The sequence below is a fragment of the Lepus europaeus genome, chromosome 20, assembly GCF_033115175.1.
Source record: "Lepus europaeus isolate LE1 chromosome 20, mLepTim1.pri, whole genome shotgun sequence".
In the NCBI taxonomy this organism is placed as follows: domain Eukaryota; kingdom Metazoa; phylum Chordata; class Mammalia; order Lagomorpha; family Leporidae; genus Lepus; species Lepus europaeus.
In genome coordinates, this window is record NC_084846.1 from 25,619,042 (window position 1) to 25,633,645 (window position 14,604).

Sequence of the window (14,604 nt, forward strand, 5' to 3'; positions counted from 1 at the left end):
CATGGAGTAAGTTCCAGGTGCCAGGAACTTTAATATCTGACGGACAAATGGCACAACGCCACACAGATGTCCTCTGCCTTGAACAGCTTTAGTTGGAGATAATTCATGACAGAATAGGCCGGCGCCGCGGCTCACTAGGCTAATCCTCCGCCTTGCGGCGCTGGCATCCCGGGTTCTAGTCCCGGTCAGGGCACTGATCCTGTCCCGGTTGCCCCTCTTCCAGGCCAGCTCTCTGCTGTGGCCAGGGAGTGCAGTGGAGGATGGCCCAAGTGCTTGGGTCCTGCACCCCATGGGAGACCAGGATAAGCCCCTGGCTCCTGCCATCGGATCAGCGCGGTGCACCGGCCGCAGCGCGCCAACCGCGGCGGCCATTGGAGGGTGAACCAACGGCAAAAGGAAGACCTTTCTGTCTGTCTCTCTCTCTCACTGTCCACTCTGCCTATCAAAAAAAAAAAAAAATTCATGACAGAATGAGATGGTATCAGCCGACGCCACGGCTCAATAGGCTAATCCTCTGCCTTGTGGCGCCGGCACACTGGGTTCTAGTCCCGGTTGGGACACTGGATTCTGTCCCGGTTGCCCCTCTTCCAGGCCAGCTCTCTGCTATGGCCTGGGAGTGCAGTGGAGGATGGCCCAAGCACCCGCATGGGAGACCAGGAGAAGCACCTGGCTCCTGGCTTCTGATCAGCGCGATGCGCCGGCCGCAGCGTGCCGGCCGTGGTGGCCACTGGGGGGTGAACCAAGGGCAAAGGAAGACCTTTCTCTCTGTCTCTCTCTCTCACTGTCCACTCTGCCTGTCAAAAAGAAAAAAAAAAAGAGATGGTACCTGTTCAGTGTAAACAGGAATATTTAAAGTCTGACTTCACCAGTCCTTGAGATCTTGCATGGAGTTAAGTACTCTAAAATTCAAGTCGTAGTCGTGCTTTGTTGACTTAACCATGTACCCCTTCTCTCAGAATCCACTAGACTCATCTATGGAATACACTATTTTCCTTTCTAAATAAACTTACTTTTCCTTCTTCCTCTAAGCTTAAAAAATGTCTCAGCTCTCACTATACTAGGACAAAAGACCACTCAACTGATACTAGTGGAAAGTTTGTGAGACACAAGGAATTTTCCCACAAGTACCCATTCTAATGTTGAATGTCTAGCAGTCTGATACCTTACCACTTAACCAAGCACCTGCCCCATTACCCTGGGCTCGGTTTCTGTAGTCAAACAAAGTGGGGCAGAACCAGAAACAAATGAGGACTAAGAAAGGTAACTTGGCTGCTCCAGGCAGCCTTAGAATGCTCCAAGCAAAGAGAGAAGGGCCATCCTCAGTGTGCTCCACCAGAGGTTACCATGCCAAGCAACTTTGGGTTATCTAGAAATTATTTTAAAAAACAATTTCAGTAACAGGAGAGGGGCTAGAAATCAGTTTCATCAAAGAGATAATAAATCACTTTTGTTTTCACACATTCCAGTGATGACAGTGCTTTATAGCTGTGAATACGTAGTTTGTTTCTGTAATGACTTACCCTTTCACATCACCACCAGCACTGTCATTGGCACAGTTTCTCACACTTGTATATTTGGGCATCTTTTTTTTTTTTTTACAGGCAGAGTGGATAGTGAGAGAGAGAGACAGAGAGAAAGGTCTTCCTTTTTGCCGTTGGTTCACCCACCAATGGCCGCTGCGGCCGGCGCATCGTGCTGATCCGAAGCCAGGAGCCAGGTGCTTCTCCTGGTCTCCCATGCGGATGCAGGGCCCAAGGACTTGGGCCACCCTCCACTGCCTTCCCGGGCCATAGCAGAGAGCTGGCCTGGAAGAGGGGCAACTGGGATAGAATCCGGCGCCCCAACTGGGACTAGAACCCGGTGTGTCGGCACCACAAGGCGGAGGATTAGCCTGTTAAGCCACGGCGCCAGCCTATTTGGGCATCTTTATTGCCGTTTTTGACTGGACAACTTGAATACACAGCCAAACCAGCAAACCAGCTATTTTTCCTATATAATGTCTTTTCCCATGCTTGTTTTTGTTTTGTTTTGTTTTGTTTTGTTTTGTTTTAAACAGTCCTGATTTTTCTGATTCACTTGTGACTGGTAGTGGTATTATCAATGCGAATTTTATTCTCTGGTTAATCAATCATGCAATATTAATTCAACACAGTGATAGCATTCACTAGCACCTGGGCTAGTCATTGGTTCAGAAGTCTAACATTCCCAGATAGTATATTTTCAGGAACAGAAAATACAGGAAAGCACACTTAACTTATTAAGACCAAAAATGTACAGTCTAGTTGGAAAGACAAAGTAAACTGATGATATTTAGGTAATATATATTTACCATATGGCTTGTTCATTGTTACAGTAAAATTATGCACGTGCTACTATGGGGACATTGGAAACAACTATACAACCGAGACTTAGAGAGGAACTTACTAGAAAGACATCACAAAGGACAGGCACATGAACTGATGGGCTCTTGCCAGACTAAGCAGGATGGAGATTTAGAGTGAGGGATGTGTTGGATTTCTGCTGTGTTATTCAAAGGCCCAGAGACAAGCATAGCACCTTAGAGGGAATGGGATTGCATTGTAGGCGGTGGCAGCAGGAGAGCAGAAGTGCCACACGGAGCTGAGGAGGTAGATCTCAAGGAGCTTCCCATCCAGTGCTCAGGAATGTTGACCTCATTATGCACATACAGAGTCCCCATTGACTTTCTTAGGGAACTGCGTCTGCAGTGTGGATATCAGAAGGGAAAAAGCTGACGTAACGTACAAGCAGTAGGGATGATGAAAACGGACAGTCCTGAGATGTTTGTAAGAGTTAGACTCAATGGGAACCACTAATTAACTTATAGTGGAAAGAGAATAGCCATTGGAATTAAATACATTGGCATTCAAATCTCAGCTCCAGCTCTGTCACTTGTCTTTTTTTTTATGGCCTCGCGTGATTGATATACCCTTTGGATCTCAGTTTCCTCCTCTTGAAATTGGGGCACTGGTATTCATCCCATAGGAATGTGGAAAGTAAATGAAACAATATATTTAAAAAATCCAGTAAAGTGCCCGAGCATGTAGTAGGTATAAGATGGTAGCTACCGTGGTGGCAGATGAAGGAGGTGGAGGTGAATGACTTCCAAGTCTCCCATTTGGACAGTGAGGGAAAACTAGGTTAAGAAAGGTCATCAATTTGGCCGGCGCCGTGGCTTAACAGGCTAATCCTCCACCTAGCGGCGCCAGCACACTGGGTTCTAGTCCCAGTTGGGGCGCTGGATTCTATCCCGGTTGCCCCTCTTGCAGGCCAGCTCTCTGCTATGGCCCGGGAAGGCAGTGGAGGGTGGCCCAAGTCCTTGGGCCCTGCACCCGCATGGGAGACCAGGAGAAGCACCTGGCTCCTGGCTTCAGATCAGTGATCAACGAGATGCACCGGCCGCAGCGGCCGTTGGAGGGTGAACCAACGGCAAAAAGGAAGACCTTTCTCTCTGTCTCTCTCTTTCTCACTATTTACTCTGCCTGTCAAAAAAAAAAAAAAAAAGAAAGAAAGGTCATCAACCTGCTGATTCTTAGATTGCGTGTGCGAAATCCGGATGAAAATCTTTCCTGGGAGGTGAGCAGGGGGTACACATGTGGGAGGTGTGAGGGGAGAGGGAGAGAAGAGTGGCAAGAGTTTAGTAAGTGGGAGGGCCTGAGAAGCAGGGGCAGCATGAAGAGCATTGTCAGTGGAGCACAGGAGGAGCCCATTTCCAGAAGAGAGTGGGCGTGGCAGCTCAGGGTTCCAGAGTTGGAGTAAGATCGAGGAAGGTGTCTGTGTTTATCAGCCAAGAGTCATTACTTACCTTCTGTCATGACATCTAGCAGCACGATAGGATGGCTGCCTAATTGCAGTAGTTTGAGGCGAGGAAGGGGATGAGAGTAAAGGAACACAGTGTGGATGAGTTTTCCTAGTGAAGGGGTTTCACGGAATGTGGGAAATGAGAGTTGTTTTGAGGAGGAGGGAGTGATCAGTGGTGTCTAGTGCAGCAGAACAGTCATACAATGTTCATGGAGAAAACACACATTGGGTTTGGCTGCTAAGAGGAGGTCAGCGGGGGCAGGTGTTTGGCCTGGCGGGTGAGGTGCCCAGATCCTGTCAGAGTGACGGGGTTTGAGTGCTGGCTCTGTTCCTAATTCCAGCTTCCTGCGAACACATACCCTGGGAGGCAGCAGTGAGGGTTCAAGTGATTGGGTTCCTGACATGCGCATGGAGACCTGGATTGAGTTCCCTGCCTGTGGCTTCAGCCTAGCCTAGCTCTAGCCACTGAGGGAATTTAGGAAGTGAACCAGTGGATAGGAGCTAGGTCAAGGTGTGTCTGTTTGTCTCTCCCTCTGTGTTTCTCTTCCTCACAACCAAATACATATTATTTAAAAACAGAAAGTCTGTGAACCAGGAGCTACGTTCTTGTGGTAGAGTTTTTGAATACTAGATTCTTGGTCATTGGGGAATGGTTGAGAGTTACTGAGTGTGGGAGTGGTATGGTCATAACACTGCTTTCTGGTGTTTCTGGCCACAGTTTGAAGATGGGAAGAAGGGTCAATTTAGGCTGGTCAAGGTGTGAAGTAGGAGCCTGGGTCAGGGTGATGGTGTTGGCAACAGAAAAGATAAATGCAAGAGCTAGTACATACATGCCCCTTTATAACTTGACAACTGTGGAATGTAATGGGTACAGAAGTAGCCTAAGAGATGACATTTTAAGATTTTGAGTGTGGGTAATAAGGGAGTAGGAATAGCATTTGTCAAAGCAGGAACATAGTAGAAGTAAGATTGAAGGATGGATTAATTTCCTATTTTTAAACTTCCTTTATTAACACAGTATAATTGAGTGGGTACTGTATGTTGGGTACAGTTCCAGATACTAGAGAGACATCAGTGAACATAGCAAACATTCCAGCTTTCATAACATTTAACATTAAGAAATGAGGTAAAGACAGAATAAGTAGATAAAGAACCAGGTAATTTGAGACAAGTAAGATGACCCTAGGTGGTGATGCAGAGGTGGTGTGAGAGGAGCCACTTCTGGATGGAGTGGTCAAGAATGGCATTTCTAAAGAGGAAAGATTGGAACTGAGACCAGAGTACTGCTAAGGAGTCAGCTGTGCAAAGATCTGGGCCTTGACAGCACGTGCAAGCTCCCAAAGGAGGAAATGGACTTAGTGGACCAGAGGAAAGGCCAGCGTATCAGGAGCCGAGTATACAAAGGAGAGACTAAGAGAAGATGAGGTGTGAGAAGTTGATGGAGTTAAACATAGCAGGGCCTTGGAGGTTTTGGTACAAAGTTTGGTGACTTACTAGTAGTAGTGGGAATGAAAGAGAACTAGCAGTATGTTGAACTTGAACTGTCTGTGAGACATCTTGGTGAAGACGTCAGCGTTACCAGGCTTAAATATATACTTATATACACGTGTGTGTGTGTGTGTGTATATATATATATATATATATATACACACACACAAAGATTTATTTATTTGAAAGACAAACACACACACAGAAAAATCTTTTATCCTCTGGTTCACTCCCCAAATGGCCGCAACAGCCAGGGCTTGACCAGGCCGAAGTCAGGAACTTTATCTGGATCTCCCACTTGGGTGGCAGCACTTGGACCATCCTCCACTGCTTTCCCAGGCACATTAGCAGGGAGCTGGATGGGAAGTAGAGCAGTCAGGATGTGAACAGGTGCTCCTGTGGAATGCTGGTGTTGCAGGCAGTGGCTTAACCCACTGTGCCACAAAGCCAGTCCCAGGCTTAAATGTATTAATTCAAATATGATTTGCCTAGTATTCACTGAAATTACTTGCTAGGTTGTTTAGGCATTGGATAAATAAATGCTCATAATTGGGGGCTTGAGGACCCTTTCAAGGAAATGGTCAAGGGATTTAAGGCATCAGAGATCTCCAGTTCATTAGCATAAGGAAGGTCATCTTAAATATGATTACAGCCTGAGATGAATGACAGGCTGTTACATGAACAATAGCTGGAAAAACTGTGGCCAGAAATAGCTCATGGCATTAGGGGGTGGAAAAATACCAACTTGGCATACCTGCACCTCCATCGTACCATGCTGTAGAGATTTTGTGTAGGGTTCTTCAGACAGACTCCCCTTTCCAGGAATGCTTTTTTGTTGTTGCTGTTAATTTATTTTTTCAGTACACTGGGAATATGTTTATCACAGTGCTTTCAGAGACACGGTAGTTGGAATGGTTTGCCTCAGCTAAGTCATCCTTACAGGATCTGGTTTTAATGCTTGTGCTAAACTTGTGTGTACTTACATGATACACTGTGGCATAATTATACTTTACATTTATATACTGCTTCACAATTTATAAAGCCTTCACCCAGGGAAAGTCAACTGGATCTTCATAAACAACTCTTTAAAGCAGACAGGGGACAAGAACTTGAGGGCAGTCAGTATGTAGAGGTCACAACTTCTGGCTTCACTTGCTCTGATTGAATTATTACACCATGTTCCTATAGGTGAATAAAAATGTAAACTTCAGCAGAGAAAGTGAGACACACTCTAGAGTGAAACAGTGGCAAAATATTTTTACAGTTGGCCCTTTGTATCTGCAGGCTGCACATCCAAGGATTCAAACAGCCACAGATTGAAATTATTTGGGGAAAAAAGTGATGTCTGTACTGAGCATGTGCAGACTCCCCCCCCCCCCCCCCAGTGTCATTCCTCCTTAAGCAATACCTTATAACAGGTGCTTACATAGCATTTGGAAGAATGTGAGATGGTGTGTCTAGGTTACATGCATATACTACACCACTTTGTAGAAAGGATTTTGGTGTCTGTGGGCATTCTAGAACCAGTCTCCCACAGATGCCAAGGGACAGCCCCAATGTGTTCTAGTTGTGGCTACTACCAAAGGGTTCAGAGTACTGTGGATACACGGAGGAAAGTGAGTTTGGCTTTGGGTAGGTCAGAGGTTGAAAAGTGTGGGCTCTTTGTTTAGAAAATGTGTGCTTTTTTCCTGCAGTTGATAATTTTGACCTTCTTCTCTAGGTTGCACCATGCGTTTTAAGTACTAACAAGTACAGTTTTCAAGTAAACCCTTTTACAGTTTGCACCCAGGACCCACATGTTTGTCTCTGCTGGCATATTTTAATCTTATATTGCCACTCAATTCATTAGAGACTAAAAGTCGTTAACATGCGGAACCCAACTCTGGGTCTGGTTCTGTGAAAAGGGATTTGTGAGAATTATTGAATCCTTACATCAGTCTCTGAGGTAGGAGCGTTCCTTCAAAGATTGGTGCTTTCTTTTCAGTTCATTCACATACTTGTTATTCTCACACCTAGTGGGTAGACTGGAGAATTGTGTGAAAGAAAGGGTGGGAGGCCACAGTTGTGGCTCCATCTGTGAAGCTGCCCCTGCAACACCAGCATCCCTTATCAGAGCGCCAGTTCAAGTCCAAGCTGTTCTGCTTCTGATCCAGCTCTCTGCTAATGCACCTGGGAAAGCAGCAGCAGATGGTCCCAGTACTTGGGCCCCTACCACTCATGTGGGAGACTCAGATGAAGCTCCTGGCTCCTGGCTTTGGCCTGGCACAATCCTGGCTGTTGTAGTCATTTGAGGAGTGAACCGGCAGATGGAAGATATTCTCTCTCTCTCTCCCTCTCTCTCGCTTTCTCTCTTTGATGTTCTGCCTTTCAAATACAACTTTAATAAAAAAAAATTTTTTTAAGAAGAAGAAAGGGTAAATTATAAAGTCTACTCAGCTGTAAATCAGGATGAAATTAAGCTGTGCAAATAGACTTTTTTGGTCATAATTTATCCATAATTAAAGAAGCCAAATTTTTCATAAGTAGAGATGAAATCTAAGTATATAACCTGAGTGGATAAAGGAATAATATCCTTTATATTATATATTATTATATATAAATGTCTTATATAAATTATATAATAATGTCTTGTTAGTGTATTGAAAATAAGCCATAATTGTCTTTGACATATGAAAGATCACTTAACTCTGTGTATACTGAAAAAAATGACTAATCAGCAGAAGTGTTTGTTTAAACTACTTAGAAATGAGAATTGTCTATAAAACTTAATACTTTGTTCAGTTAGTTTTCATTCCTGTGTTTTCTTGGTGTGAGACATTTGCTTCCTGTGGAAATGGTAATGATGCTTTGTGTTTATATAGCATTTTAACCTGAAGATCTCAAACTGCCTTTTCAGATGTGGGGTTAACGCTCACAGTATTTCAGGAAGGTGGGTGGGTGGCATTTTACAGAGAGAGAAATTTGCCGCAAAGAAAGTTAAATGATTGATGTATAATCTCAACTGCAGAAGGAGGGGATCTGAGCCACTGATTAAAAATGTTATTTAGGAGGACTGGCATAATGTAAGTCCTTAACCCCTTTGCTTTTGTACTTTATACAAATTATTAGAAAACAATATGCTAGCTTTACAGTGTCCACGGGGAATGCTTCTTATATATCATTTCCTTAGGAATAGAAAATATGAGAGTACTCTCTTTTATTTTTTTCCATTTTAGGTCAGCAGCAAGGACAAGATGGAGTAAAAGTCCAGCAGGCTACTATAGCTCCTGTAACCGTAGCTGTTGGAGGAATTGCTAATGCCACGATAGGTGCTGTTAGTCCTGACCAACTCACACAAGTGCATTTGCAGCAAGGCCAGCAAACTTCCGACCAGGAGGTGCAACCTGGCAAGAGGCTTCGAAGAGTTGCGTGTTCCTGTCCTAACTGCAGGGAAGGAGAAGGCAGGTAAATGCTCTGTTTTCAACTCTCTCTGTCTCTGGGAGGCATAGTGGGTACTTAGATCACTGGAACCTCACTCACTACCTTTGTAGCCTGGAAATTGAGATGTACTGTTACGAGGGAATTAAGTTGGGCTCTTCCAGGAATGGCATTGGAATGGTCCTCTACTTTGTACCTTATGCTGTTTTTTAAAATGGGTTTTTTTTCATTTATTATATAAATTTCCAAAACACTTTTTTAAAAAGACTTATTTATGGACCAGTGCCAGGGCTCACTTGGCTAATCCTCCGCCTGCAGCGCTGGCATCCCGGGTTCTAGTCACGGTTGGTGCACCGGGTTCTGTTGCTGGTTGCTCCTCTTCCAGTCCAGCTCTCTACTGTGGCCCAGGAGGGCAGTGGAGGATGGCCCAAGTGCTTGGGCCCTCCACCCGCATGGGAGACCAGGAGGTAGCACCTGGCTCCTGGCTTCGGATCGGCACAGCATGCCGGCTGCAGTGCACCGGCTGTGACGGCCATTTGGGGGGTGAACCAATGGAAAAAGGAAGACCTTTCTTTCTGTCTCTCTCTCTCTCACTATCTCTACCTGTCCAAAAAAAAAAAAAACAAAAGACTTATTTATGAAAATCAGAGTTACACAGAAGGGAAGGCAGAGAGGTCTTCCATCTGCTGGTTCACACCCAGTTGGCCGCAACGGCCAGAGCTGCGCTGATCCGAAGCTAGGAGCCAGGAGCTTGTTCTGAGTCTCCCACGCAGGTGCAGGGGCCCAAAGACTTGGGCCATCTTGTACTGCTTTCCCAGGCCATAGCAGAGAGCTGGATCGGAAGTGGAGCAGCTGGGACCTGAACCAGCACCCATATGGGATGCCAGCACTGCAGGCAGTGGCTTTATCTGCTATACCACAGTTCCAGCTCCAATCCAAAACACTTTTATTGATAAAAAATTCACACATCAGAGGTGGGCATGTGGCCTAACAGTTAACATGCTGGTGAGGGTGCCTGCAGCCCCTTACTAGAGTACCTGTATTCAATACTTGACTTCACTCCTGACTACAGTTGTTGTTATTGTTGTTGTTTTTAAGATTTATTTATTTATTTGAGAGGCAGAGATACAGATAGGTAGGGAGAGACAGAAAGACCTTCCATCAACTGATTCACTGCTCAGATGGCCACAACAGCTGGGGTTGGGCCAGACCAGAGCCAGGAGGCACATGGGAGGCAGGGGCACAAATATTTGGGCCATCTGCTGCTTCCCCCAGCTCTTTTGCAGGGAGCTGGATCAGAAGTGGAACATCCTGGACTCAAACTGGCATCCTGCACCACATCACCAGACCCCTGACCACGGCTGCTGGTCTTGTGGGACTATAATAATGCCTCAAGTACTTGGGTCTCTGCCACCCCGGTGATAGATCTGCATTGAGTTCTCAGCTCCTGGTCCAGCCAGAGTCTGTTGTGGGCATGGGAGGCATGAACAGTAGATAGGAGTCTCTCATTTCTCAGCTTACTCACTCATTCCACAAATATACAAAAAGAAACATTTATTTAAAAAAAAAATCAACATACTATTTACCCATTTACAGTTTACAATTCAGTTTTTAAAATATATACATTCACCAAGTTATGTAGCTGCCACTACTGTCAATTATATTATCCTCAAAAGAAACCATGTATTCTTTAACTGTCAACTCGCTACCTCTCCCAGTCTTCAGCCACCACTAAATTAATTTCAACTTTGAGGTATTTATTCTGCACATTTTCTATAAATGGACTGTATCATACATGGTCTTTTGTGACTGGTTTCTTTCATTTAGCATAATATATTTGAGGATCAGCCACATGATAGCATGGTCATTACTTCATTCCTTTTTTTGGGTGAGAAGTATGCCCTTGCATGGACACATAGTACTTTGTGTTTCCCATCATCTGATGAGCTTTTACATTATTTCCACCCATTGGCGATTATGAGTGTTACTGCTATAAATGTGTCTAGAGGTGTCTATGTAGACACACATTTTCATTTCTCTTGGGTGTATACCTAGGAACAGAATCCCTGAATTGTGTGGTAACTCGATGTTTAACCATTTAAGGAGCTGCCAGACTGTTTTCCCACGTGGCCGTACCATGTTACATTCCTACGAGCATATATGAGGGTTCCAGTTTGTCCATATCATTGCCAACACTTGCCATTATCTGTTTTTCATTATAGCTGTCACAGTAGGTCTAACTGGTATCTGCATGTGGTTTTGATTTGCATTTTCCTGATGCTTATTGGTGTTAAACATATTTTCACATGCTTGTTGGCCATTTATGCATCTTTGGAGAAATATTTAGATCCTGTGCCCATTTTTAGTTGTATTGTTTGTCTTTTTATTACTGAATTGTAATAGTACTTTACATATTCTAGATATAAGTCCCTTAGTTAGATACATGATTTAACAAATATGGTCTCCCATTGGGTGGGTTGTGTTTATAAACTGTTTTGATAGTGTCTTTTGAAATTATTGAAGTCCTGTTTTTTCTAATTTTTTCCCCTTTGCTTGCTACTGCTTTTGGTGTCATATCTAAGAATCCACTGCCAAAACTCAGATCATGAAGATTCCTAGTTTTCTTTTGAGAGTTTTGTAGTTTTTGTTCTTATATTTAGATCTTTTGTCAATTTGGGATTAATTTTTGTTTATGGTGTATGAGTTCATTTTCTGGTGCTATAACAAAGTACCTGAAGCTGGGTAATTTTATAGAAGAGAGGTTATTTAGTTCCTCGTTTTGGAGGCTCAGAGTCCAAGATTGGCTTGTTCTGTCTGGCCTGCCTCTGAACAGTCAAGTGCATGGGGAGACCTTGCTTTATAATAACCCACTCTTGCAAGAATTAACTCACTCTACAAAACCAACATTAATCCCTTCTGAGGACAGCGCCAGTGACCTGATTAACTCGCACTAGGCTCCACCTCTTAAAGGTTCCAACACTCTCAACATCGCCATGCTGGGGACCAAGCTTTCAGCACATGAACCTTTGGGACACAAACAACATCCAAACCATAGCATATGGTGTGAGGTAAGGGTCTGTCCAGCACCGTTTGTTGAAAAGACTGTCCTTCCCCCATTAAATGGTCTTGGCATCTTTGTAAAAAATAGTTAACCATGACACATGGGTTTATTTCTGAACTCTCAGTCTTGTTCTATCTACCTGCATTTGAGTACCACACTGTCTGATTACTTAATTTGCCTTTGTAATAATTTTCAAAAGCAGAACTTGTTATTTGTCAAAAATTGTTTTGGTTACATTTCCATGTGAATTTTGGAATCAGATCATCAGTTCCTATGAGAAGCCAGATGGGACTCTGATAGAAATTACATTTACTCTGTAGGATCAGTATGCAGAGTATTGCATACTTAAGAATATTAAGTTTTGATTCTGTTTATTTAGATCTTCTCAAATTTTATTTATTTATTTTGTTCATCAATGTCTTATAATTTTCAGAATGTAAGATGCTGTCCTTAAATTTATCCCTCTGTTCTTTGATGCTTCTGTAAATGGAACATGATTGTTCATATTCAGTTTATAGAAATATGTTGATTTTTATATGTTGATTTTGTGTACTGTATGTTTTGTAAGATCATAGCATCTATGAATAGTTTTATTTTTTTCCATTCTGGAGTAGGTCTGTTTTTCTTGCTTAATTACTCTCTCTAGAACAACGTTGAGTAGAAGTGTCGGAAGTACACATCCTTATTCTAATTTTTTTGGGGAAAGCATCTGATGTTTTAAGTGTAATGTTAGTTCTGGGGCCCTTAATTTCAGAAAGCACCCTTCTATTCTTATATTGTTGAACACTTTTATCATAAAATGATGTTGGGTTCTCTCGTGCTTTTCTGCATTTGTTGTGATGATTACATGGCCTTTTTTGTTAATATTTATTTATTTATTTATTTATTTATTTTGCAAGAGTTTCAGAGAGAGAAGGAGAAATAGGCAGTGATCATGCACAGGTTGATTCCCCAGATGGCCACAATGGCCAGCACTGGATCGTGCCAAAGCCAGGAGCCAGGAGTCTCATGCGGGTCTCCCATGTGGGTGGTAGGGGCCCAAACACTTGGGCCAACTTCTGCGGCTTTTCTCTGGCTGTTTGCAAGGAGCTGGATCAGAAGTGGATCAGCTGGGACACGAACTGGTGCCCATGTGAGATACCAGCATTGGAGGCGGATGCTTTATTCACTGCACCACAATGCTGGTTTTTGCTTTTTGTTCTGCTAGTATAGTTTGCTACGTTAATTGATTATCAGCTATTAAAGCACGTATGTGTTCCTGGCATAAAGCCAACTTGGTTATGATATATAAGGAGCCTCCAAAAAGTTTTTGGAAAATGTTCATGGAAAAGCCATGCATGGATTTCAGAATTCTTCTTCAACAAAATAGACTTATGTTTTGATTCTGTTTTTCCACACAGTTCTTGAAGTACCTCATATAATTTTTTTGCATGTGTTGCTACGTATAGTTTACTAGTATTTTGTTGAGGATTTTTATATCCATACTCACAAGAGACACTAGTCTTTAGTTTGCTTTTCTTGTAGTTTTGCTTGTCTTTATCTGGTTTTGGTAACAGTTATACTGGCTCCATAGAGTGATTGGGAAGTATTCCCTTCAGTTGGAATTTGTGAAGAACTGGTGTTATTAAGATGTTTCATGTTACTAAATGTTTAAGTGAAGCCATCTGGTTCTGGGCTTTTCCTGTGGGCAGTCTTGATTATTAATTCAGTCTGTTATTTATTATGCTTGACTGTTTTTGAGTCCATTTTGATATTTTGTGTCTTTCTAGAAATTTGTCCATTTCATCTAGATGTTACCTAAGTGATTATTATAGAATTATTCATAGTATTCCTTTAAAACTTTGTTTTTTTATATTCCCTTTTCCATTTCAGATTCTATTAATTTGAGTGCTCCCAGTCTCTCTAGCTAAAGGCTTGTTCTTCCTACTGGCATTTTCTAAGAATCATTGTGTTTGGGATTTATCCTGACCATAGCAGGGCTCCTCTTTTCTCACCTGGGCAAAGCAGCTGGCCTCCAGTTTGGCCTCTGTCTCCAGTGGATCCATTAGTCTCCTCCCAGTGGAAATTACAGCAATTTCCACCTTTTTTTTGAGAGCACCTTTAGGCTTGAACTTCTCTATACTTTGTTGCAAATTAAGTCTGTTCTTTGGGAAGAGACTTAGAACCCTGTTTTATGGTGCACTTCTTTCTCTGGCCAGGATTCTGAGTCTTGGGTCAGGCGTGGTGTTGAGACAATGATACCTTTCTTTGCTTTGGAAGCTGAGTGCTTGGTGTTGGGGGCAGCACCAGATTTTCTTGGCTTGTTGCTCCTGGCATAGAAATTCCAGTTTATGAACTGGGGATGAGCCAGGTCAGAGGTCATGTAGACCACAGCATTTTCATCACGTTACATCCCAGGTACAACCTGATGTGCTGGGTTGGGGGTTAGGTGAAAGAAGGAAAGGTACCATTCAACAGTACTCACCTAGAACATCATCTCAGCAGAGGGTAGCTGGGTAGCATGAGAAATGCTGGCTTCCTGCCCCTTCTGGAAAATTGTCCTTTGACCGTAGGAAGAAGATGGGAACCTTTTCTTGGCTGTAGCAGTCTATAGTGTTCCTGTGTCATGGAGGTGGGAAGGGAAAGGATGAGTTTCGGTTCAAATATCAAAGACTCTCACATTGCTTGCATGTTCTGTTACGTTTTCTTGAACTTTTTTTTTTTTTTTTTTTTTTTTTTTTTAATTTGCTACTATTTGCTCTTAGGACCATTTCTAGAGACTCTAAGTGGTGATTTTTGTTTCTGTCATTGTTAGCAGTTTCACTGGAAAGCAGGGCCCT

General features: G+C 43.2%; 1 protein-coding gene across 3 annotated transcripts in view; it reads left to right on the top strand.

Annotated features, from left to right (window-relative positions):
* SP4 (Sp4 transcription factor) overlaps positions 1-14,604 on the top strand; it is a 90,244-nt gene that overhangs the window by 50,381 nt on the left and 25,259 nt on the right. The window contains exons 4-5 of one of the 3 annotated variants that reach the window (XM_062178679.1): positions 8,523-8,751; positions 11,307-11,670. In XM_062178679.1, the coding sequence (XP_062034663.1) occupies positions 8,523-8,751; positions 11,307-11,343 (266 nt within the window). In that variant the 3' untranslated portion in view covers positions 11,344-11,670. The other 2 variants (XM_062178677.1, XM_062178678.1) reach the window with 2 other exon arrangements.